The sequence below is a fragment of the Copadichromis virginalis genome, linkage group LG5 (assembly GCF_057382275.1).
Source record: "Copadichromis virginalis isolate Kocher_CV1m ecotype Utaka linkage group LG5, C_Virginalis_male_GT1.1, whole genome shotgun sequence".
NCBI classification, from domain to species: Eukaryota; Metazoa; Chordata; class Actinopteri; order Cichliformes; family Cichlidae; genus Copadichromis; species Copadichromis virginalis.
The window spans coordinates 11527910-11553204 of NC_140622.1; the positions used below are offsets into that span (position 1 = coordinate 11527910).

Sequence of the window (25295 nt, forward strand, 5' to 3'; positions counted from 1 at the left end):
TTTCATTATGCCCATGAAATAAACAGAGTTCAACTCTCAACCTTTTTGACACATTCCTGGTATTTTAAATGCTATTCAAAAATACGAAGAACACGAAGATAGTGAGTTTATAAAGTAAAGTAGGTACTCACCTATTGACTGGTCGGTCTGTGTCTAGCAGCTTGAGGATAGACTTGCCGTCCATTTCTGCAGGGATATCAACACCAGCCATGTCCAGCAGAGTTGGTGCCAGGTCAATGTTCAATACTATGTGAGGATTACTGCAGGACAACAAGAACATTTTTTTCTATAGAACTAGATAGAAGAAAATAGTCACAATGGTATTTACCTTTATCCCTATACTGAATGCAAGAGAAAAACAACGAGTCTCTTACACAGCACCTTGCTCCACATTAGGTCCTCGAATGTAGAAGGGTACACGGATATCAAACTCATAAGGCATTGATTTGCCCTTCACAAGACCAAACTGGCCAATATGGTAGCCGTGGTCTGAGGTGTAAATGAGGTACGTGTTGTCCAGTTCACCTGTCTCCACCAACATGTTGTACACCTACGGAGGATATAGTTCATTGAACACTCACACAGTGTGAAAAGTTTTACTTCTGTTTGATAGCTCAAGTCTCTTGTGCCAGATTGTGGGAAAGGAGGATTGAACAATTTACCAAGTGTGTCAGTGAATACATTATACAGTCCCAGTCAGAACAAGCACAGATCTCCCAGGATTTAAGGCTGTCAGATGAGATGTGTGTGTGTGTCTGTGTTTAAGCATATGTCTGTCTGCTTGTCTGAATACCTTCTCCACACTGTCATCCACCGACAGCAGAGTCTGCATCCTCCTGCGCTGAAGCATGTTAGTGAACTGCATGTGGACAGGCTTCATAGGTCCAGTGTAGCGTAGGATCCAGTGCTTGTCTGGGTTAGGGGCATAGTTGTAGCTGGGGGTTCTAAAATGAAAGATAACAACAAAAAAGCTTGAAGCTTGAAATTATGTGGTGTAATAAGCATTTCACTTATACCGATTCTACTTACATTTTAAAGGAGACAGAGTTCTTTTTGTACTAGTCACCGTACATTTGCACAGAGATGTTTCCATATTCTTTTTTTTTTTTTTTTTTGATCAAGGTCTTTTTATTGAACAAAGAATTGCTTCCAACAACAATTATGGCAAAATTAACAGACAGTTGTGCCCCCACCCCCCCAGAACAGTGTAACTAAAACCCAGCCAGAGAGGAAAGGAGAGACAAAATAACATAAAATAAAATAAAGTTACAGATACAAAGTAAATAATAAAATAAATGAACAACAGCAAGAGAAAAAAAAAACAAAAAAAAAACCCACTCACACGCACATTAAGCAATAGTATCCGGACTTAATCTTTCAAAGTAAGTAAGAAAAGGTTGCCATGTGTCATAGAACCGCCGAACCGAACCTTTTACAGTGTAGCGGATCTTTTCCAGCTGAGTATAGTACATGACATCCTTAACCCATTGCCCATATACAGGTGGAAGTGGCTCTTTCCATTTCAATAATATCATTCTACGGGCCAAAAGAGTGCAGAAGGCCAGAAGATCAGAGTGTGATTTGGAAAGACTGGCATCACAAGGCGTCACTCCAAAAATAGCTATAAACGGGCAGGGTGCAATTGGAACACCAAATATGTTGGATATGGTTTCAAATATGCTTTTCCAAAAGCTACCCAGTTTTGGACACGCCCAGAACATGTGAAATAGGGAAGCAGGCTCTCGTTTGCACCGGTCACATGTGGGGTCAAACCCATCCTTGATTTTGCTCAGTCTAGTTTTAGACCAATGGAGACGGTGAACAACTTTGAACTGAATCACCACATGTTTAAGGCAAATAGATGATGAAGAAATGCTATTGATTATCTTGTGCCAAGTCTCATCTGTAATCCGTTGGCCAAGATCACTTCCCCATCGTTCCCTAAGTGATTGCAATGTGGACAGCCTAAAATTACTCAACAGCTCATAAACATCACTTATAACCCGCTTAGCATTTGGCTTAAAATCAAAAATATCATCCAAAAGGGATGGTGGTGGACAGGACGGAAAGCAGTCAGTATTAGAAGCAACAAAATTCCTGAGTTGTAGATACCTGAAAAAGTGTGACTGAGGGATCTTGAACTTGTTCATGTTTCCATATTCTTTAGCTGTAAATTGAATCATAGAACCAAAACGCATGCATTCACAGCAACATTTTCTTCCTGTGCTGGCTAATGTCTCCAATCCTTTTCCCCCAAAGTAGCCAGAAAACTGTTCATGGAATGCTAAAGTGGAGGTTACATAAACCATGTAAAATGCAATCAATAGGTCTGCACACAGTGAGCCCAGTTTGATCAATATTTAACTCCAAGCCATACAGAACTGTATTTGGGAATAAAAACTGCTAAATAGCTAATGAGATCCTAAAAGAAAATACCTTTAATGTTTAAAGTGGATCGATTTGGCTTTTAAGAAATGCTAATGTCCCGAAGCTTATTCTGCAGCGAGAAATCTAATGTACTGTGAAGATGTGTCTGTAATGTGCCAAGGTGAGAAGAAGGTTTACCACTAGAGGAGTGCAGGACTTTTACTGCCTCTCTCTCTTAGTGTGGTTGATAAGGACAGAGGGAGATGGAGTGAGAAAATAGCCAGAGAAGGCTCTCACAGAAAACATCACCCGAGGGAGAGGAAATTTATGGAGAAAGAGCAATTAAAAGTTTGCACAAAGACACTAGGGCTGAATTTTCAGAATATTCTATGTGTTTAAAGCTTGTGTGGCACAGGTTAATGGTGCTGGAGGGATTAGATGAAGCAGCAGGATGGTGTGAGGGGGTAGAAATTGGAGTCTCATTACTGGCCTTGGCTACATCTCTAGAGGCTAATAGCAGCTCTGCCATTAGCTAGCAGCACTAGGCAGCCAGTGAGCACAAAGGGTCAGGAAGAAAAAAATGGAGGTGTTGGGCGTGTCTGTGTGTGTTTGTGTGTGCACATGGCTTCATCATTACCTAAGCTCTATACATACATCATTCCTCTCTTCTTGTACCACTGACAAAATGCTACAAATTAGCAGGTCTCATTACGGTGGTACCACTAATGTGAACAATGCACGAGCCAAATAAACTGGAGCAAAGCATTGGCAGTGGAAGGAAAGGCATCGGCTGCCAACAACATTCTGCAGGCAGAGGAGGATGAGATTGAGTCGAGATTATGGAATTTGTGTCATCCTCGGTCATAGAAGCAGAATGAATGCACAGATGACTCATATGCAAGCAAATAGGTCTGGATGTGAAAATGTAAAAATGTATCTGTGTACTTGTTATCTTTGTCCCCCTGAAACCAAACACGCTTACATCCCATAGGCAAAGCTCCTGTTCAAACAGCTGCCAATTATCTGTGCATGTATTATCACAGATCATCGGAAAACCTGCAACAATCTGCTAACTCGTAACTTGGTCACAGTTTGTTTAGGCAATTTGAAGCTAACTCATTTCCTTACATGTGCTGTGATGCATTGGAGAAAGCGGAGCTGTACTGCGGGGCAGAGTCCTCTGGACCATGTGGAGCAACGTGACTCAGAACCATCAACACAGGCCGGTGAGGGTACAGCCTCTTGGACGTACGGAAGTAGTCGATGCTGTTGTTGGTAATGACATCTGTCAGATAGTCCTGTAAAGTACATGAAATATTATTTATCATGTACTCAGTGAGTGACAGAGGGAGTCAAAGAGCAGAGCACCAGCACTGTGCGAGTCAAAACCAGACGTTACTGATACTGAGTCAGTGGAACTGCTCAATGTTTTAACCCTTCATCTTGTTAAGCTACTTTAACGTGTAATTTTCATGTGTATTATGTTGCTTAAACTTATTGAAAGCATCACTTTTCACAAATTTCATTAAATGATTTTGTATCAATCTCAGCACATGCAGGGATAATTATTCTGTAAAGATACATGTATTTTCTTTTTGATGTCAGAAGAGTGCAATAATACCTTTGTGTAGTCGCTGCTGTGCTTCTCCCGTACACCGTTTCTGCAGAGGGTGTAGTTGTAGAAACGTGAGTTTTTCACCAATGCTACCCACTCCTTCCAGCCAGGAGGCACGTAGGAGCCGTTGTACTCATTGAGGTATTTTCCAAAAAAGGCTGAGTGAAGAACAGGTGCGCAGCAAGTTAATGATGTACTCTTTTTCAGGTTTATTTGCAAATTTCATAACTCAATGACTGAAGCTCGATTTGGACTCTGCAACGCTCACCTGTCCTGTAGCCTGAGTTGTTGAGGTGGACAGCAAAGGTGTGCGGCTCGTGGTGGGCCTGCCACGAGGGTGAGGAGCAGTTCTCGTTGTTGGTATAGGTATGGTGATTATGCACATATTTTCCCGTCAGGATGGAGGAGCGGGATGGGCAGCACATTGGCGTGGTGGAGAAAGCGTTTGAAAAATGTGTGCCGCCCTTTTCCATGATGTGCCGAGTTTTGTTCATGGCCTGCATAGAGCCTGGGAGGCAACAGGGGGAAAGGGAGAGAAGGGGGGGGAGGGGAGGTTGTACGAGGGGACAGGAGGGTAAGAGCAGATTCAAAAGCCAGCAATTGAAATGAAAGGGACCCAGGGGGATGTAAAGCATTCAAGAGGAATGAGGAGTGAGATGTTGAACATAGAGTAAAGAGTGAAAATATAAATATAACCCATGAGGGGGGAAAAACATTATGGATGTGGGAAGATAAAACGAAAGGGGGGAAATAAGATGAGAGAATAAATCTTTTTTTGTAAAGTAACCCATTTGGTCTACTGTGTACTAAAAGCTTTTCAGGCGGATGGTGATTGTTTGGGGAAACAGATGCTTGACCATAAATTCCTGCTTTTCAATGGGAGTTTTCTCACTGGTGATCACAGGAGGACAAAGGATGTCACTGAGGCCATTATGCAGCCACTCCAGCCCAATACGCTGCTAAAAGACTTAAGCGGGTAGGGAGATGGCCAGGGTTTGGCAACCAGACAATGGAAGCCATAGGCCGCCCTCATTTCATGCCAGCGACAGAGGAGCTGGCAAAGGGAACACATGACTTTGAGTGGGCCAGTTGTTATGGTGCCAAGAGGCAGCATTAGGCTGACTTTCCTTTGCTGATGCTGGTGGATACACATGGACAAAATGTCTGTACCCGACAAAGTGAACAGAGATACAGATGCATAATCACACGGTAAACGCACACCACAGAGGATTAATGGAAACATTTTACCCAGTTCTATGTCTTGATCATCAGTGAGAATGAGAATGACGTTGGGTCGGATGTTGCGGATGTGCCGGTCCCTCTGCAAACGACTCCTCAGGCGATATCCGGAAAGATATCCCGAGCTCTCAATCTCTGGGAGAACTCCCACCAGGACAAGAAAGAGAAGGAGAGGGAGAGGGGCGGAGAGCCTCCGCTCTGCCATCACGCCACCTCCTCAGTCACCTCCTTAGTGTTTCTTTCAACACAGAGGAGTCAGCAACTTCCTTACTCAGCCTGAGGAAGAGGACACAGAGGGAAGCTGATGAGAATAAATCATACAAACACACGCACATACACAAAGCTGCACAAGTTAAAAACAGCAGATGCAAGCCTTGCCTGACCATTATGGGGTGCTCTTCCGTACAAATGCACCCGCTTGGGCTGAGCTCAGCTCGTTAATCAATCATTAATGATGCATTGGAGTGGTGTCATTGGCTGATTGTAATGATCTCTGGTGATGAGCACATGGCTGCGAGGCTGGGGCTAATGGGCCTGGGCTGGAGGCCAGCTCGGGCCTCACCTCATCATAACGGGGTTAGGGTGAATGCGAAGAACAGGGGAAGGAGGAGTTGGGTGAAGGAGTGTGAGGCAGAGGTGAAGGAGAGACCGGATGAGAGGAGGGAAATGAAGACAGGGGTCATTGAGCGCAGTGACAACGTGAGGACAAAATATGACTCTAATGAAAATGTTCACCTTAAATCATAAAGTAGACAAGGCACACTACAACAGAAAATCCCCACAGTGTGAAAATGAAAGTAGAAGAATAAATGTGGATATGACACTAAGGTTAATAAAATAGATAAAAACACAAAAACATTGTCTATTTATTGTCATTGTTGCTCAAAAAAATTGAGCACACATTTAACATAACAATTAGAGCCAAGTATGTGTTAAATAGTCTTTTCTCAATTAATCTCTACATGCAGTTTGCCAAAATTACACTTCAGTCCTATTAGCTTTCTAATAACTCCTCCTCATTAACAATACATCCCATTAGAGTTTACCATGGCAACTGTTGGTTATTGTGCCCATGCAAACCCACAGCAGCGGTAACCTGACTTTCTAGTGTAAAAACTCCAGAAACAATGACTGCAAGAACTCACGAAAAATCAACAGTAGAATTGACAAGCGCTACAAGCACTGTAGCTAATTAAGACACATCAGTAAGTGTTCGAGATTTAAGAGTCGTTTTATTTATCTTCATGCAAAAAAAAAAAAAAAAAAACGCTGTATAACGAGGATCACATTTAGTCTCGAAATGAATAAAAACCTTTTTCTTAGAAATAAAGAAATAAATATTTGTTTGTCGTTTTTCCACCTTTGTTTACATCTGAACCTTTCGGAACAAAAATCTGCCTTATAAAATGTAGCGCATTCTCATTTTGATCAAATCCCCAATAAAGTTTAAATAGCATCTAATTTATGATGACACATCAGCAGCTACACACCCCTGTGACCGTAATTAAAAACCGTTTGTAAGCAACAGCAACCCACTGTGATGTTTCGCTGTCGTGAGAAGGTGGGGGTTAGGTATATGTGCTGGGAAGTCCACAATGAGATTGTGACCAGATCAGTCCTGATTCAAAGACAAATACAAAACCAGCACCTTCGTATGTCCTCTGTCTTCCTCCATCGACACACTCATGCAAGCAAATACACACTATGAGTATATCAATACATGATTAAAATGTAGCAGCAGCTGTTTTTGCTCTGCTCTTCTAACCCAGGGCATGCGGTTCTTCCCAGGAGGAGCACATGAGCTCTAACTTGGGGCTCTGTGCTTTTCTGAATTGTCCCTGCTTCCTTCTCATGTTCCCTCCTTGCCTCCATACCTCTTTCATTTCTGCCAGTGTATGAAAAGAAGGCACCAGCAACGAGGGAAATCATAATAAGGGGGGGGGGGGGGGGAAAAGAAACCTGCTGAAAGGACACACATTTAACCAACGCTGTCTGCATTCAGTAGTGCAAACCTCATCACCAAAATCATTTCCAGGACATCTAAAGAGAATAAAGAAGAGATTCAGTATGTTGAAAAATTAAAATCATCCTCTGCCTACTGGCTCCTCTTTCAGGGTGGCTTGTGGTGTAGTAGGTACAATGCTTGCCTTTGATAGTTGTTTATCTGTTTAAAAAGCTGATGTGGGCAAAAGCCATCAGGGAAGGCTACCAAATATAGTCCTGACTTGCAAGAAAACATCCAGTTAGATTTTTCACGCTGCTCTATCAATAGCCAAGTATGTAAATGTTGTGTTATTGTCATGCTATGGTGGTGGATATTTCCTGACATTACTCCCATGAGGCTTCCTCCTTTGCCCCGATACTGAGAACTAATTGGATTTTCAGGCTTTTATCAGCTCTAACCGACACACACGGTTCTTTCTTTCCAGCTTGCTCTCCCTCTGTCTGTCTTTTATCTGCTCGTATTGTTTATCTCTTCGGGTGGTAGATGCTACATGAAACCCAAAGAAAAAGCAGACGCAACCATAACCTCCAAACAGACAGAAGACATTGCACCTTGAAGACGTGTGGAAAAAACAGATGGACGACAGTTAAGGAACAGCAGTTGTCAGCCAAGCTGCTCTCAGTCTCCAACAACATGACCGTGTTGGCTTACACGCATTCATAATGCGAGGCAGGCCATGTTGTGTCTGTAAACTGCAGTGATTTAGAGCTCGTTTTCCTGACAGAGATCTGCCCACATCAGCTCTTTGTACTAAGTGAGCTGCAAAACAACAATGCTGATTCAGCCCGATAAGACAGAATGAAAGAAGAAATTTTGCCATTTAGACAGAAGCACAAGACAACTTGAGTAAATATAACTCTCAGCAAAACTCATTAAAGGCTGGGGGCTTGCAGAGGAAGGCTGTGGGAGTAAGCTAGCAGAATATGAGATCATAGGGAATAAGCTTCTAAAAGCATGTATAAAGAACAAGGATCATCTAAGGTTATACTAATGCCAAGCGATGCCTGAAAGTCAGAGCACAGAGGGAAAGTTTTGCTCTTCAGTCATTCGCTTGTAAAGAGGCTTTAAGAGACAGCAGCACTGCATCACCAGATAAAAACTTAATGCCACGCATCTTTTATTGATAAGACTGAATTATAAATGTAGTGACAACAGAGCCGGCCATGTCATAGCATGGGCATGATGGTAAGACGGTAGCAAGAGTGGAGGGACAAAAACAGAAACCGGATCGGCAGGCAGATATGTTACACTGCCCGGCAACTCACATCTGTACTTTACTAGGTCTGTCACAGTTCAAGTGAGGCAGGGTGGAAGCTGGGAGAGTACTTGATAAATCTTCCAAAGACTTTGCAGAGGCGTTAATGTACTTTTCCCCTATAAATAAAACACCTTGGGCTTTGAAACAGGCACAAAGTATGATTCATCCAATCTGCGATCCCCCGAGAAGGCACAAAACACAGACAGAATATGAGAAAACTGAGAAAAAAAAGACATTTATTACATATTGAAGGAGGACGAGCCATGGCGTACACTTGCAATTTAATCAGCTGTGCTCATAATGCCAATAAAATATGGAGGCGAAAGCCCACAAGCTTAAAGTCAGGCTCCTGGTTTCTTTATCACCAATGTTCTTAGACAGAGAAAGATTGAGGGAAAAAAGACTGTGCGAGGCAGGGGGAAAAAAATTCTAGGCATATAGTCTGGAGAGAACAAAGCACGAGCACTTCCACTGCAGACAGATCTTCACAAAACGCGAAAACTAGATTCATAGGCCAAGGCTGCCATATAAAACAGAGCAGAATAAAACAGGATGTGTTGCAGAGAACCGCCATATTGTCCTCTGCCTCGTTCTTGACAGAGGAATTTGCCATCTACGGTGCTGAAAAACATAAAGGAAGTGGCCAGGAATGTTTAAATAGACACATCCATTGCTGAATGTGGCCCGCTGAAACACTATCAAGCCAATCCCTTTGGTCATAATTGAGCCTGGCAGGGCTTTGCTAATGTGTGACTTTGTTCCCACTGGCCTGCCTAGCTCTGAACAGAATGTGCAAAATCTCCAAGGACCCTTGCATTTACCAACAAAAGTTGGTATTCAGATGCTAATTCTGCAACGGCATGCATCTACGTGAGAGTAACATTCTCTCAGGGAAGTTTGCATTTGTGTGCGTGCGTGCACGAGGGCGTGCGTGCCAGTGGAAGGAGGGGATTGTGATTCTCAATACAGTATGGAATGTTTTTTTCATGATAATAAGAAGCCACGGTCCGTCTCCTTAATCTATTATTCTCTGCAAATCTCTGTTCCACCACCAGATTTGGGAAAATTTTTTATTTTGAGGTATTGGTGGAGCTACAGCAACTGACTTTTGTGGAATTTGATGGCAGCACAATCAATCTGTAAAAGAAGTACTGATATATCACGTCATCTTTCAAGTTGATATGCTGACCTGGGCTTATTTAGAAATCTAGCAGCATTACAATTCTTATGCTTACGATCACTTTATCAGTGTAGGTTCAACACCCACGCCCCTTTCTCTATGCATTCAAATCGGCTGTTTTCACATGCAGTCTTAATATATTATTCTTATTATTACAAAACACTGTAGACACCCAACCGTGCAAATGTAGCTAATAAGGCTAAGGTAAGATTTTGGTCATGAAAATTAAACTTGTACAGTTAAAGGTGTTATTTGGTATATGACTTTCAGAACTACTGGAGACCGAAATAAACAAGTGCGTGAGCCAGTTTAAAGTCCATTGAAATGTCTTAATGAACTGTCATTAACTCCACTGCTCAACTATTTGTAAGTGAAACTTCGTGTGTGTGGCTTCATCCGCATGTTAAAGCGATGCGTTCACGCAATCAGATGGGTCACTTTCACGTTAATGTTCCTTCCTTTATTCAGTGACAGTGATGGAGAGAGCTATTTGCGTCTTTGTCTTGTGCTGTCTTGTGTATATCCATCTATTAATGTGACAGCATGCAGTTCAGACTTGTGCCATTAACAGATAAGTAAATGTTCCTAGTGCTGAACTACTAAAAAGGTCATCGCAACTTTTGCGGAAAAGTGATAGGGTGCTCATTCAGACACGAAGCCAACACTTTGGAACGTGATCGGATTAATGTGAAGGAGTGTTTGCCTTCTCTGCTCCCCTTTATGAAACACATTGAGGGTGACTGAGGGGATATACATGGTGAATCAGAGAGCAAGGGAAATGAGAAGAAAAAACAAAAACAGTGGGTTAGATGAAATTAGGTACATAACAGAATGCTTCAGTTGTTTTCTGCAGCCATTAGCTGAAGGCTCTGGGCTGCACTCGCCTCTTTCTAAATGTAGATACAATGATTTCATAGCGAGAGAACAGCTAAAACCCACAGAACAGCTAAGCAAGCAACGCACAAATGGAGAATGTTGCTCAGCTAAATTGTTCCATATCAAAGTGTTTGCTGCTCATGTTTAAAACCCTGTATATAGATCCTTTGTCAAGCTGAGACTAATCGTGGTATCAGACTCTCATAATTCATTCTATAAGACAGAATGCTGCTTTCCCCTGTCAGCTGTTTTATGTCTCTATGAACTCTGATTTGACAGTAAAAGTAAAAATGTGGATTTTACGCAGTTACAACTTGTTGTCATTTTTTTGGAGCAGAAGGTCTTGACTCTTGATTCCCCCGTAGCACAGCTGTGTGACCCCAGACAATCTTTTTCCAACACTGACCTCCAAACTAACAACTGATACCGATGCAATGACATCCAAAAACAATGCCTCTTTACTATGACAGAATCCATCACTGGTCAAAACTCTCAGTGCTTCGCTAATAACCCTGAAATCATATTCAATAACTCTCCAGCAGCTCCTTGGTTTAAAATAGAGCCCACACATTCTTCTGATGAATGTGCCTTTACTTCCTAATAACTAACTTTAAGCGTTGAGAATGACAAGAGATAATGCAGAGGCTGATCCTATTCACTGAGAAGATTTAATTTAGATTTCCCTCAGGTTCCGATAAGCTCTGCACACTGCAGACATTTTAAGATGACAGTCAGAACCTGCACAGCAATTTTCTGTTTGAATACGCAGACACAAAAGACCAGTGGTTAGACTTTAAAAGTGAGAAAATTTGATTTCTGCAGCGATGAAGTGACCCAAGTGTGAAATATTTCTTTCTGCACTTAAACTGTTTGTCTTCAGATTTGTGTTTCTTCTCTTGTTAACACATAATATTCTCCCCTCACCTTTAATGCCATGTGGAATGTGCTGCCCAAATGGTGAAATATGAATGTGTGTAATTTTAGCACTTAACACATCATTAATCCTGCAGTGAGTCTGCTGCTCCAGGGGAAGAGGTGAAGTGGTGATGTGCTCTGTCTGGAAATCTCTCTCTCTGCCTCACACTCACTAACAAGCGTTTTCTTTATAGAAAACATATCGAATGCTATACAAGTACAATAACTATATTTGTAGATAAATGTGGATAAATAAACAGTTTTCTTATAGTGTTTTAGGACAACCTCACTGGTTTACACAGACCTCTGATATCAACCCAAATCCAAGGCCTTCAGGAGAACTCGGTACAGGGTTGGGTTGAATATCAGAAGCAACACATTAAGAAAGAGTTCTTGGATTTCCTCCCCAAATTTGGAGCAACATGCACTTCACTTCCTGTATTCTGGTGAATTGCATTTTTTCTACATCTGTTTATGGTGTAAATTAAGAGATGCAGAAAAAACACACATATAAAGCAAAACTGAAAAAAAATCGAAGAGCAGGTGACAGTTCGGCACATACTAAAATATAACACAATGAAACTCTCAGGCATTCTGCATCATTTTCAAATAATTATTCCCCAATTTTCTCACTAATTATCAACAAACTTTTCTCATTAAAAAATTATGGCTGCTGAGTAAACACAGACATGATTCACACCGCTGTCCACTGTTGTCTTCGCCCATTTCCAGTAAGGATGCAACTAATTTAATAGTGTTTAAAACAAACTGACTGTATGACAAAAGCACACAGAAAATATCCAAAATTGGACACAATGGACAAATTAAATATTGGTCATACAAACATTGCATACATATTTAAAAGTCATCTTAAAACCATTAATCACTTCAATAATCGCATTTTTAACTACTGAAATGTGTGCCACCTCCCACTGTGTACAAAATAAAGTCAGATTAGTTTGCCGAGTCAGGCTAATGCTATGAGCCCTGGCAACCTTTCCTGCACACCTTGCACAACCCTGTGCAGAAAGTAGCTACACATCCTGTGTAACACAACATTAGTTGTGCAGTTATATGTAGTTTTATTCTGACACATCTAACAAACAGCTGCTCAATTTCTGCATCCAAGTTTTACAGAACCACGCTGGTTCATGCAGCTTTCACCTGGTTACTTTCCACCTTGCTTTTCACAACTTCCCCTCACACAGAGACAGTGAAGCAGTGCTATAAATGCTACAGCCAAAAGGATACATTTCATTGTACATTAACAAAACAAGAATAAAATACTTTGTAAGAAAATGTTTCTATCACTTACTTTTTCCTTCTACGTGGTGATCGTCCAGCCTGAGCGTGCACAAAGTGAGACACTGTGTAGCTGCTAACTGAGATAACACCACTGTGAGTGTGTCAGAGATAATTATCTTTACCTCACAACCTTCCGTGGTTGTATAAATGCATAATTCAGATTTGGGGAATTAAAAAAACAAACAAGGAAATAAACTGAACAAAAAAGACCCCAGACCTATTGCTGAGGGAGAAAAGCCCCACCTGTGTCGGAGTCGTTCGTAAATTCTCCTTTTTTTCATGTTTTTACAGCAGTGTTGGGGGTAGTGGAGTAAATATTAGAGTTTTTGGGTCTTTTCAGAAAGCTACATCTATGTAAGTTGCGCTTTATCAGTGACCTCATGCTCATGCCAGGTTATCAAACCTCCTGGAAAGTCTTCACAGAGGGAACGTAGATGCTGGAGGTAGCTAATTACTCCCCATGCTTGCAGAAGGAGACATCGAACAGCTTTATCTGGTTGCCACGCTGTGATGTTTAAATTTTGGCCCTAAGTAAAAGTTACATAAATGTAGGGTAACAAACAAAGATGGCAATAAATTATAAATGCAAAAAAAACTGCCCTCAGTAGTCATTTTCTGGTAGTCACGCTATACTCTGACTTCCTCACAAAGCTAAAGCACCCAGACAGACACAAGGAAAAAAAATCATCGCCATACCTCCATAATCCACAGGGCCCATTATCTTTTAAATGGTTTCAATGCGTGAGGGAGAAAGTGATGGGAAGGTGGGTGAATAGTTTGCTGGAAAAAAATAAGAGGGTGGAGGAGAGAGAGAGGAAGACGAAAGAGAGCGAGGTAGAAAAAGAGACTGTATGATGTTGTCAGTTCAGACAAAAAGCCCAGTCATGATGTGTTCTCGCCAGAGAACAAAGAGCTCTGACAGACTCGGCTCTGTTGACTATAAAAGTACACACAACGTCTCACACGCGCACACACAGACTGAGCGGTAGACACACAAACACACCCACACTGTGTGTATCAGACTTCAAACTTCTCTTTCCAATGAGGGGACATAAAAGAGGAAAACAACAGTTAGGCTAATTATCTCTGAATCTGGAGGAAATGAACAGAATCATATTGTTGTATTGTTCTCAAAGGCATTACAGGGACATCACAGATCTACCTTTTGGTCTCCTCAGGGTTTATCAAACTAAATCAGTGAAGATCTTCCCCATAATGGACTCAGCCACACCACAAATAAAAACCTACTGCAGTGAGGATTTCTTTATTAACCAGATTCACTCTTGAACTCTTAAGATGCTACTTTTCACTTTGATTCACACATGTCCACTTTGCGCTTTGTTTCCAGCAGCAACCGGGTGGCATGTAAGGCTAGCGTGGTGGTCTGCAGGATTTTTTGAGGGGCTCCAGTCAGGGACCATTTCAGGGTCACGGCACTTACCCCTCCTCTCATGCACCCCTGCGGTACGCTCCATGAGAGCCCAAAGAGAACACGGAGGTGTTAGAGAAAACACAAACAGAGCCACGATTGTCCCTGACTTGAGTTCAACCCCCCACGGCCCCACCTCCAGGGACTTAAGATTGAGAGAATGAGCAACTGTCAATGGTGTTTTGCAAATACGTAGCTTTTTTCACTTCAGATGGGTTTATTCAGATGTCTGAGGGAAAATCGCCCTGCTTTGCAGTCTCTGAGTGTCCTTGCCTTTCCTGTCCTATTCAGGTTTGTATATGAGAAAGCCATTTGTGATGCATCCGAAAGAGCGGCTCAGTTGCTAGCTCCTTTGACATGGGGGTTGACAGCTGAAACAAGTGAGCACGCTGGTGGACAGGGCAGCCCGCTGAGTGATGACTGTTTCTTATTGGCACTTATTGACCAGTGGCAAAGCCCCCCTACAGTGTGTCACATCTCAGCTAAATGGATAACGGACAAATCAGCTGGGGGCCATTGTTCCACCAACCTAAATACCTCACTGAGACTTCAGAGCAGCCAAATGACTTCTGTATGACATTGTGTAACTGCTGCAGCATTGAAAAATCTAACATCAATCCACAACGTGGTCTGCTAAGAATTGCATAATACGAAAAGGCTTGATGAGAACAATATTGAGATTCCCACAGTGATAATTATCTGCTGAAAGTTTGTTGCTGTTATTTTTCTAAATAAGGTTGTGCGCCTTTGGTTTATGAGTTGCACACATCTTGTTCCACTGGACTCACAGGTTTTAAGCTGTCATCTGTTGTCTTTTAATTACATGCCATTCCTCTCCTATTATCAAATTAGCAGCGGCAGTGGGGACTTCTCCCTCTCCTTATGGCCCAGACTTAATGATGATTACGGACAATATCAGTTTCAACTTTCAGTAAACAACTGTCGGCCACCCGCTGAATAAATTAAAGACAGCTCAGATAAATCAATACGCTAGTAGGAAGATACAGTTGAGCTGCTGCTGAAGTAATCACTTCTGTAGACTTGCCAATCTTTTACTTAACGGATAAACAATGGTTCTTAACTATTCAAAGAGGCCCTACACAGCATGGGGATGGCCAGGACCAGTGAGCATGGTGAGGACCATCTTATCTGGAGTTAAGCACACCCTTGGGACTTTGAGAGGCAACAAATGCTTCTTTACTTCTTCACTCCTCCCATTCTCTGTCCTTACCCCCCCACCTTTGCTAGCTGGCTTTCTCCTGGCCCTTTTGTCAGTGGATTACTGGCTTATCCCTCCCTCTCCTATCGGAACCACACAGGGGGTTAGGACTAGAGCACAGAGGGGAGATTTCCACACAATGATCTGAATTACAGAGGCTTTCTATGTATGGTCACTTATATTCCCCCCATTTGCTCTACTTGGAAATCACCACAGAGTGCCATTCATTGCTTATGGTTTTCCCAGCAGGAATCTTAGGCTACATGCCCAAACCCGGAATGTTTTTCCTCTGTAACAACACAGTTCACAGAGTGTGTCTTTTTAAGCAAACTCTTTGTTTTTGGTTCAGTTTAAATGCAAACATCTGTGTCTGTCTGTGTAAACATCAGCTTTGGTAACACAGAAAATACTCATGCATTGCAAACAAACAAGCCACGGTTGAGACCGCAGTGTGTGTAACTCCACACTCTCTACACACACAGTCTATATCATCCCTCTATACTGCGAGAGAGCGCAGGCCGTCTCCTCCTCTACAGGTCGGCATCCATCTCTCTCCATCTCTTCCTCGGGACAGCTGCCCAGACAGCCCATCTGTCTGTCCTGACCTGTGTTTGGGACCATGGGGGGAGCCTAAGTGGCCCACAAAGGGGGTCTCTGGCATGGTGCCCACCCAGTAATGACAGTTAAGCTGCCAGCGACTTGCCTAACAGCTTTGGAGGTCCCTTTGTGGTGCTACAGTATTGATATTGTATTGGGTTGCAAAGGGCTTGGCAGCCTTTTAATGAGAGCTCAGATTGATCAGGCAGGAGTGGGTCTCTCTTTACTGTGGATAATGCTCATCAGCTGTCCCTGCAGGCCTGACTTTCCTGTGATTTGAATTACTGACTGAAAAAAACAGACACACACATCCTTACATGTGTGAACAAATATTAGTAAGTAAGAGCAGAAAGAAGGTTAATATTAAATATTCATAATTACAGTTATCTTTGGGGGTTTTCACAATTGATTGAACCGAATTCATCATTGTCTCCTTGTGCTTTGGATCCATATGTTTCATTTTATGTCCAATCAATATGCAGTGAAAGAAAGCTGCTTGAGTGCACTTGGCCAAAGCTAATAACCTTCAAACCTGTTGCTTTAAAAATCCGGACGATTTGTAATTAAGTTATTCTGAAGAAAAAAAAATGTTGTTGCATTTCAAATACGGCAATAATGCACTAAAGTTTGATGAAATTATTCAAACTTGAAAGTTACTTGCAAAACAAAAAGGTTTTTTTTCATATATATGAATCCCCCCCCCCACACACACACAATTATAATATCAATAAAAAAACAAGAATAGTTAAATAAATTTTAAGGTAATATATACTTTTTAAAATATATTCTGACTCATGGTGACACACAGACATACACACTTGCCCAATCAAAGGTAAAAAAAAAAAAAAGATTCAGAGAGCCAGAAAGGTGTTTAAACCACCTGCCTGTCAGCTTCTACAATATCACTTCCCTTTTCCATCCCTCATCCTCCTCTTTACCTGCCTCCACAGGCGAAATTCAAGGTCAAAGCAGAGGCCTCTGGAACTTGACTAGTTCCTATTAAGCCTCCATTAGACCCCTGTCAGAAAGGCAGCCGGCTGTCGCCCTCCTGTAGTGTGATCATGACCCCCACTCTGCCTCTGGAACCTCTCCTGGGATCTGCAGCAGGGAAGTAACAGGATGGGGGAAGAATAGAAACCCTGCTCAGAGGACATCGTGGTTATTTCACAGTGGCCTTTACTCCTGAAGCAGCCAAGGGACCAATCCAGAGCTGGGCTGGCAACCGATCATACTGAAACAGGATGTGAAAAGAAATTTAAATTCCTAATTGGAAATTGTATATATTCTGTTGATAACCTCTTCAAAATACTCTACACTTGTTTAATTGCAACCTGCTGACTTTTTCTCTTGGGTGATTTCTCTGTTTTATCCCACTTTCTTCAATCAGGCAGGGATAGCTCAGTAGGTAAAGTGGTCGCCCCATGATCGGAAGGTCGGCGGTTCGAATCCACTTAACGGCTACCCTGAGGTACCCCTGAGCAAGGTACCGTCCCTACACACTGCTCCCCGGGCACCTGCTTAGTGGGCTGCCCACTGCTTCACTGAGTGAATGGGTCAAATGCAGAGAAAAACAAGTAATTTCCCCATGGGGATCAATAAAGTATCCATTATTATTATTATTATTATTAATTAACAGCGCTGGGATGGAGTTCATCAACCTTGTGTCGCAAAAAGAGTGCAGCGCACGACCCCGTTTTACTAAAGGCGTAATTACTGCACCATTACCTCACTGTGACCGCTGCACCCACACAAAACCTCATAACGCCTTCCTATCAGCTCAGACAGAACATAAAGCACCAGACAGGATAGGAGATATGCCCAGTTTTTCAACCATGAAGCGATTAATAGGCACCTATACCCTTTTACTGTGGTTCACACTGAGCAAAAAGGTCAATCACATTCATGAGAAAAATGCTGTAAATGAATGTCTGCATTTAATGAACATCATATGGCATTAAGATCACTGTAACCCTCTCTTGTGCAGTCAGAAATCATTAAAAATAGATGGGGAGCAAAGCCAATTCATGGTGTACATAAAATGGCCAGTAAATTCATAGGGTAAGCCGACAGGAGAGGCACAGGGACGCTGCATTTCTTTCACATAAAGAGTGGAGAAACGCACTGTTTTACTGCTGTAGAAATTCAGTTTAGGCGTTCCTATAGTGTAGTGCTTTACACATTTACTTACCAAACAAAGGATCCATGGTTCAATTCTAGAAGGAGACGTCTTGTTCAAAAAAAGTCTGTCAAATCAAACATGTGAAGCTACCTGCTGTGGCAAGCCTTTGTGGATAAGGGAGCACCTGAAAGAAATTTGATTCCTACACTAGAGTGTAAGAGACAAGACTTCAAACAGAACCACCAACACCTATCCAGCATTTATCACAGACTGGTGATGAGATACTCGGTGTCATCGTGTGTTTTGTAAGCTCCTTTTTAAACACAGCTGTGATTAATATCTATTAAAGCAATTATCTTAAGGGCAGGAAACTGGGGATGGGAAAAAAAGAAGAGGGCCCTTTGTGGAACTTTGCATTCAGCTGAATGCGCCTTTCAGCACCATCGCCCCAGATTGCTTAAGTTAGATGAGAGGTTATGCAAGTGGGCTAAAGAGATTTTTTTCAAGCGTGGACCTACACACACACACACACACTTTTGTCACAGGCAGCAACTTCCTTAAAAATAAAAAGTGGGCTCCCAGCTAGCTGATGGAAGCTGACAAACAGCAAAAGAATGAGCTGCCTCTGTTTTTACTATAAAGCTTGGCCGGAGTGCCGAGTGGCCTCAGTGTGTGTGGGGCCGCAGGTTGGCACACTCACAGGAGGCTTTATTGGGGTGCCGTCCTGAGCGTCAGGCAGCATGCCCGATGTTGACAAAGCCTGGTATCGCCTGCTGTCAGCCCATTCTGTGTGCACCCGGCGGAAAGAATCAATTAGGCCGTGGTCACAACAGAGCACTTTAATATTTGACTTTTAATCAGTGGGCAGAAGGCAGGATGGTGCATGGAAGCAAGCCGGGAGTTTCTGTCTTGCTGATGTGGAAAATGAGGGTCAGGAAACTGCTCCAAGACCCCTGCTGTGTGCATCAAATATCCTAGGCTGGATGTAAGAAACCTGCACCCACCACTGGCTAATCCAAAGCGGTTAGGGAAAAATATCCTTTTGTCACTCACACGATATCAAAAGCACCTTATGCAATCAGCTGCAAGGAATAGTGGAGATATATCAAACAACTTTGTTCATAAACAACCAGAACTCTGCGGAAAGGACACTGGTTTAAGAGGGGAGGCTGAATTGATGAGGTCTTCATTCAGCGAATGAACTGTACCTTTGAAGAGTTTCTCTAGCAGACTTTTGGTTTTTATCCGGCACTGACTGCCGAAGGCTCTCTCTACCAGGAAGAAGAGGAGGAAGAAAGAGAGAGGTGAATGCTGTCCTCAAACTAGGGGTTTGAAGTGGAGATCAGTCCTCAAACAGAATATTTTAGCAAAGGCACATCATTCACCTGTCTGCTCTTGCTAGTGTCACAGAAACAGAAGCTATATCAGAGCTGAGCTGCCTTAAATCGTCTGTCAATACAAGTTTCATAGTGAGGCATATTGTCTTCACAAACAAAACAGTAAACTATTGCATGTATATTAGGAGCCCTTTGTAGCAGTTGTTTGTTAACCAGAAAGGAGAACTGCCCTGCATACTGATGTTTTTGCAAGTGGTAATGAGACAGCTGTACACAGCTGTGCAAATAATATACCCACATGTACAGAGAGCAGTTTCTTCTGCAGCTATCCAACTGATCACACAGAATGACTCTGATCATAGCAGCAGCACGACTATGTTACTGGAAATCAGGACAAAGTAACAGTGACACATCTAACAACTAATTTAAAGCATAAAATGTGTCCAGTCCTATCATTACTTCTTTAGATAATACATTAATCTAACCCAAAGCTACAGGGGGTGAAGGTGATTCTTCATAAAAAGTCTACACTTTATAACCAGCTCATTAGTCTCACCTCACCCAACACTCTACAGCATTCATTTCACTCTTTTTTTCCTATTCATAACTACCAATTTCTATTGACGAGGGTGCATCTGCTGTGGCCAGCAACCAAAACACCCACAGATTTCTTTCATCATGATGTCCCTCGCTGCAGAAGCAATAACAACCGTGCCTTTATTTGTGCAGAACCAAGTGGTAATCACTGGCATTCAGATCAAATGAGCTGATGTGATTAAGGGACTGGCTGAAGCAACGTGGTGTCTTTGGAAGAGATGATTTCATCCCCATTGTAGGAAATAAAGTGTTGACACTAACCATAACCTGCAGTTTTCTCAGGAATAAGGAGAATCCACAGTAACGGGAAAAAGTAATAAGTCAGTCCCTGACTTATTTCTGAAGATGAAGGTGTGATACCCAAAAAGTACAAAATCAGATAACCAGAAAAGACCAAATCTGTGTGATTTGATTTCACGAAGAAACGTAAAGACATGCACTGATCCACGTCTTTAGAAACCTATCTGTGGAAACGCGACAAAACTCCATCCACGGGGATGTTAACAGATGGAAAATTCTCTTTGAGAGGTGAACATCCTTACCTTCTTTTCTAAACAAGCTGCCAAAGATGTTCTCTCCCACAGAAATCAGCCTCTCACTGCCAAATCCTGTAAGCAAACACAAAGTCCAGAGTGGTTGAATACTTGGAACATATATTACTTCAGTTTAGAAGCTCAAACAAAGCCGGATTATTCCATATTGTTGCAACTGCATAATTTTTTTTAACAAATATTTTTTTAATGCTTGACCCCAGCTTGATTTGTTCCGCTCCACCCTAAAAAATGCCATTAAGTACTCTGTCTAGATGCCACTCTGAAATGTTACTCTTCTTTCACACATAGCCCAATGACTGAGAACATCTGGTGTACACACGGTATTCAAACAAGATAGTCCATGTATGATGGATGTTGTGACGCCTGAGGAAGCAGGCAATAGTTCAGGAGGTGGTTTAATTAGACCTGTACCAGAATATAAATGATCTGATTTTAACATAATTACCTCTTACTCTCTGGGACATTTTTAGCAATAGTGATAACAACCCGTTTGCCTTCATAACACTATGAAATTGCTGCTAAATTTCAGCCAGGCAAACAATACTAGGTGTCAGAAGCAGTGGAGCTACAGAAAAATAGCTTTTTTCACCCTCCTCTTTCCATCAAGCTGCCATCTAACACTATCTACATGTCTCCAAATGTCTCCAGTTGTGATCTTGTAAGCTGCAAGGCCTTGTTTGGTGTCTGTCTGTGAAGACATGCTGACAGGAATGGAGCTGTCTGATCCCTGTTCTGATTGGACAGGTGTCAGTGTCCAGCATGTAAACATCTGAGGCAAGCCAAAACCAACTTCGACATCTCCATAACACTCTGTGAAATCTTTGATGAGGTGTCTTGCACACGCACAGTGGTGATGTGCATATGCACGTGCACACACACGCACACACACAAAACTCTAGCCATTTGGTATGTGAAGCATAGCTAAGAATATGCTGGAAAGCCCACTGTCATCTCGCTGCCAAGGCACGTCTCTGACCCCAGCTGCTCTCTGCCCAAGCCAGCACTCCTAGCCACTCATGGGCATCAAAGAGAGGTGAGTCTGTGCACCTGTGCCTGTTTATCTGTCCATCTAAAAATGTGTAGTAGTCATACAAGTAACCGGAATAGGCATTTAAAGCTAAGCATTTCAGTGATGTGACAACACAAAACATCTGAGACATTATTTATTTTGACAGGATTTTATGTGGCGAAAAATGATATCCACATACATTCGCAGAACTCAGCAGACACAGCAGGCTGCAAATGGCAAAAGTGATTTTCCTTCTTTCTCAATCCCTGAGATAAAGAAGTGACAGATTTAATAAAAAGTAAGCAGAGAGGGAGATGAGGGAAGGAGGGGATTGGAACAGGCCAAGGGTGACAAGGAAGCACGACAAGCGTGGCAACTGAGAGAAAATGTGACACCTGGCCTTGTCCTTGATGTGAATAAGAGAATGATACATCAAAACGTGACACGGCAGAAAGATGGCTATTACCCAGGCAATGGCAAGATGAAGAGGAAGGGACTATTTTTAGCAGTGGAGTAAAAATACACCAGGGGTTCACTTAATATTCCTTTCTGTGAAGAGAATTTCAGGTTCTTGCCAGTTTTACACCAAAACAGTAATGACATTTTGAAGCAAATATTGACAAATATAAGCTACGAGCTGACTTCATCCTCCAGATAAGCTGGAATGAGCTGTCTTTTTACAGTGATCCTGATCACGTTTGACTGTGAGAGCAAATAACTGGAAGCCTGAGGCAATGTTTTTTTGATTAGTTGCGTTCTTCATTGGAGAGGCGACTGATTGATGTCAGTGGACTGAAACTTCAGTTCTGGCTCCATTGATCCCTTACCCTCACTCCTATCTCTTCTCCAATTAAGAGTTCACAAAGCCACCACTTCTAATGAATACCACCTTCCTGCCAACATCTTAATGTTGCATTCACAGCGCTGTCTGCTTCCTCACTCCAATTATGGTTAATGTACAATCACTTGAGCGATAATGACAGAATTGATCTAGAGGTGTGATGAGGTAGATTTGTAGGGGACGGGAGGGGTGGGGGAGGATCAAGGTTAGTTAAGAAATCCCACAGTTCTTTAAACAAGCCTCAGGCAGACAGTGCAAATCTTTGTACATCACTTGGAATCAATTGCTTCACCAGCAGCCAGATTTTAAGGATTAGAACGAATTGAGCTACTTTGGGATGTAGAAATCTGGGATGTGTCTGGGTGTCAGGCGAGGAAGATCAAAAGATTCATTAGATGAGAATTAGATCAAACACACTCAAAGTTGTGAGGACAGACGTGGAGGAGTGTGTAAGAGTGAGAGTGGTCGACATGAGAGAAATAGAAATCCAGACGCACAAGCCAAAAAGCTGTCTGACTCTGAATCTATTTAATTGCCAGGTACATACTGATACAAAGAATCTGCCGGCCTGCCTGCCTTTCTCACTCCAGAGCTGTTGGCACATCAATCTCTTGATCTGCCACCTTGGGGTGAAGCCAGAAAAAAACACTTCAGTCACAGGTCAGTTGTGCCCCAGTGCACCCGGGCTTAAATCTGTAATCCCAGTGCTTTGGTGGAGTGAGAAAATCCAATTTCAGAGATCTGTAATTCCATAAACCTTATTTGGCACAACAATGACTGCTACACCCTGAGGGAGAGGCACGAGGGAGGGGTGAGGGTGCGCAACGAGGTGGGAAACTGCAGTTGTGACTTAAACACAGGGATGGAGAGAGGGCGAAGAACACAGAAACTGAGATTAAGGTAGAGCTAGAGTGTAGCAAATCAGGGAAATGAAGAAGACAGAAGCGTTCGGGCTCAGCTGAACTTCTGATAAGTTACCATGACCAGGTACAACATGATGAAATGGATGATGCTTTGAAATTTGCTGGGTAAAATTGTCAACTTTCAGTATTTCCATTTGGAATCTTCACTGCTGCTGAACTCATTGTTCCTGATTTAACAAAGACTTAAAGAATATCCCACATTTGTCATAGCTTTTTGTTTCATTTTCTCTCTCTTTAAAATTTATTAATTTTTTCTTTGCTTTAAATCATATTTGAGCCTTTGTCAAACGAGATCACACAGCGCTCATTATGCCTATCAGCACTCTGATCAGTTCAATCTATTATTTTGTAATGTACTGGAGTTCAAAGTAACACTACACTGTAATCATATTTTATCTGTCTGCAAGACATATTTCCTAAGAAGAGCAATCACATTATAATTATGAATCTAACAATTTTGTCCCTACTTGCATTACTTAGGTTCTTTAATTATCACAGTAATGGGAGACAGAAAAACCCCCAAATGTGTCTTGTGAATAATCCATGATTTAAGTCCATGTGGGACACAGGAACATCATAATAGACCCATCAGCTGAGAAATGGAGATATGCACATCAAAACTGTTGCACAAAAAGAAAAAAAATGTGCACAGGACAGAAGCAACTATCCATTTCTGTGAACAGGACATCAAAAGCCAACAAGCTCCTGGAGTGGATGCAACATGCTAACACAACTCTATTAACAAAAACTGAGCGTATTCTTCTCCCAACCAAGCATCCAAAGCTTGCTTTTTTAATCAACAGCTGTGTCACCTTTTTTTTAAAAATTTTTTTTATAAATGACCAATAATGTGTAATACACCATTAATCCAGCACTGGTAGCCATGACTGGCTTGGCAGAGCTGAATGGGAAGCGACCATAATGACAAGGAGAGAGCAGTCTGCAGCAGTGACAGTGGAGCCTTTGGGCAAAGAAAAAACTGGAGATACCAAGAAAAAGTTTCCTAAAGAAAATCCAAATAAACCAAAAACCTAAGTGTTCAGAGGAAGAGTGGGAGTCTAAAATATTGATCGACTGTGAGGCATGTGTCCTGAGCACATGCCGACAGTGCCCGAACAGGGCAGGAGGGTTTGAGAGATGTTTTGTACAGTATATATAAATTCCAGATGAGAAAATAATATATTTTAGTCGGTTTGGGTCGGTGTGTCCTACCATCATCTCTGCATCCTGTATTCATTTAATCATAACATCAATGGGCCATTTAGTCTGCTGTTATCTGAGTGCTCTCATTGATTGTTTGCCTAAATTCAGGAGAGTGGGGTGTGTCTGTTTGTTTTGTCTTACTAATGGACATCATCTCAGCACACACCTCAGAGCAAAGCTGAGAGCAGGCAGCAGAGGAGCCACAGCTATAGAAAACAGAAGCACATGCTTGGATGAGAGGAATATACATCAGAGATTGATCAATAAAAAAAACTCTTCAATGCCTCAATGCCATTCACGAAGGACGCAGGTGGAGAAAATGCAGATGAAAGCAATTACGACAATAATTACATCTGCGCTGATAAGATTTCGCTTCTCAGACAGAAAAAAAGAGGTGAGAAAAATGGCTTTGAACTTGAGTCAGATATTGGCTGTGTTCTGAAATCTCCCAATCACTGCTCTTAGCAACCGCAGTTAATTCTGTCATAAATTATTCACAACTGTAACAAAACTGTTGCAAAAGGCCACAGATAACCCCGGGATTTAAAAGCTGATTAGAGGAGCAGATTGCGGTGCACGGATTTAATACAAAATTCACAGATATAAGAGGGCTTTAGTGACATCGCTGCTGTTTGATATTGCAAGTGAGAAGGGGCCTCCAGCCGCTGTCTCTCCTGAGACAGATAGGCCAGTGAAGCCTGTACTCT

The 25295-nt window shown here is 42.2% G+C and overlaps 1 protein-coding gene across 5 annotated transcripts in view; it reads right to left on the reverse strand.

The window, feature by feature from the left end:
* Positions 1-25295, reverse strand: part of sulf2a (sulfatase 2a) — a 48769-nt gene that overhangs the window by 5686 nt on the left and 17788 nt on the right. For 4 of the 5 annotated variants that reach the window (XM_085455921.1, XM_085455920.1, XM_085455924.1 and 1 more), the window contains 8 exons: positions 20601-20666; positions 5231-5497; positions 4251-4490; positions 3989-4140; positions 3496-3665; positions 794-944; positions 375-550; positions 132-260 (listed from right to left, as the gene is read on the reverse strand). In XM_085455921.1, coding sequence (XP_085312047.1) covers positions 132-260; positions 375-550; positions 794-944; positions 3496-3665; positions 3989-4140; positions 4251-4490; positions 5231-5426 — 1214 coding nt within the window. In that variant the 5' untranslated portion in view covers positions 5427-5497; positions 20601-20666. The remainder of the gene's footprint in view (positions 1-131; positions 261-374; positions 551-793; positions 945-3495; positions 3666-3988; positions 4141-4250; positions 4491-5230; positions 5498-20600; positions 20667-25295) is intronic. The other variant, XM_085455922.1, reaches the window with a different exon arrangement.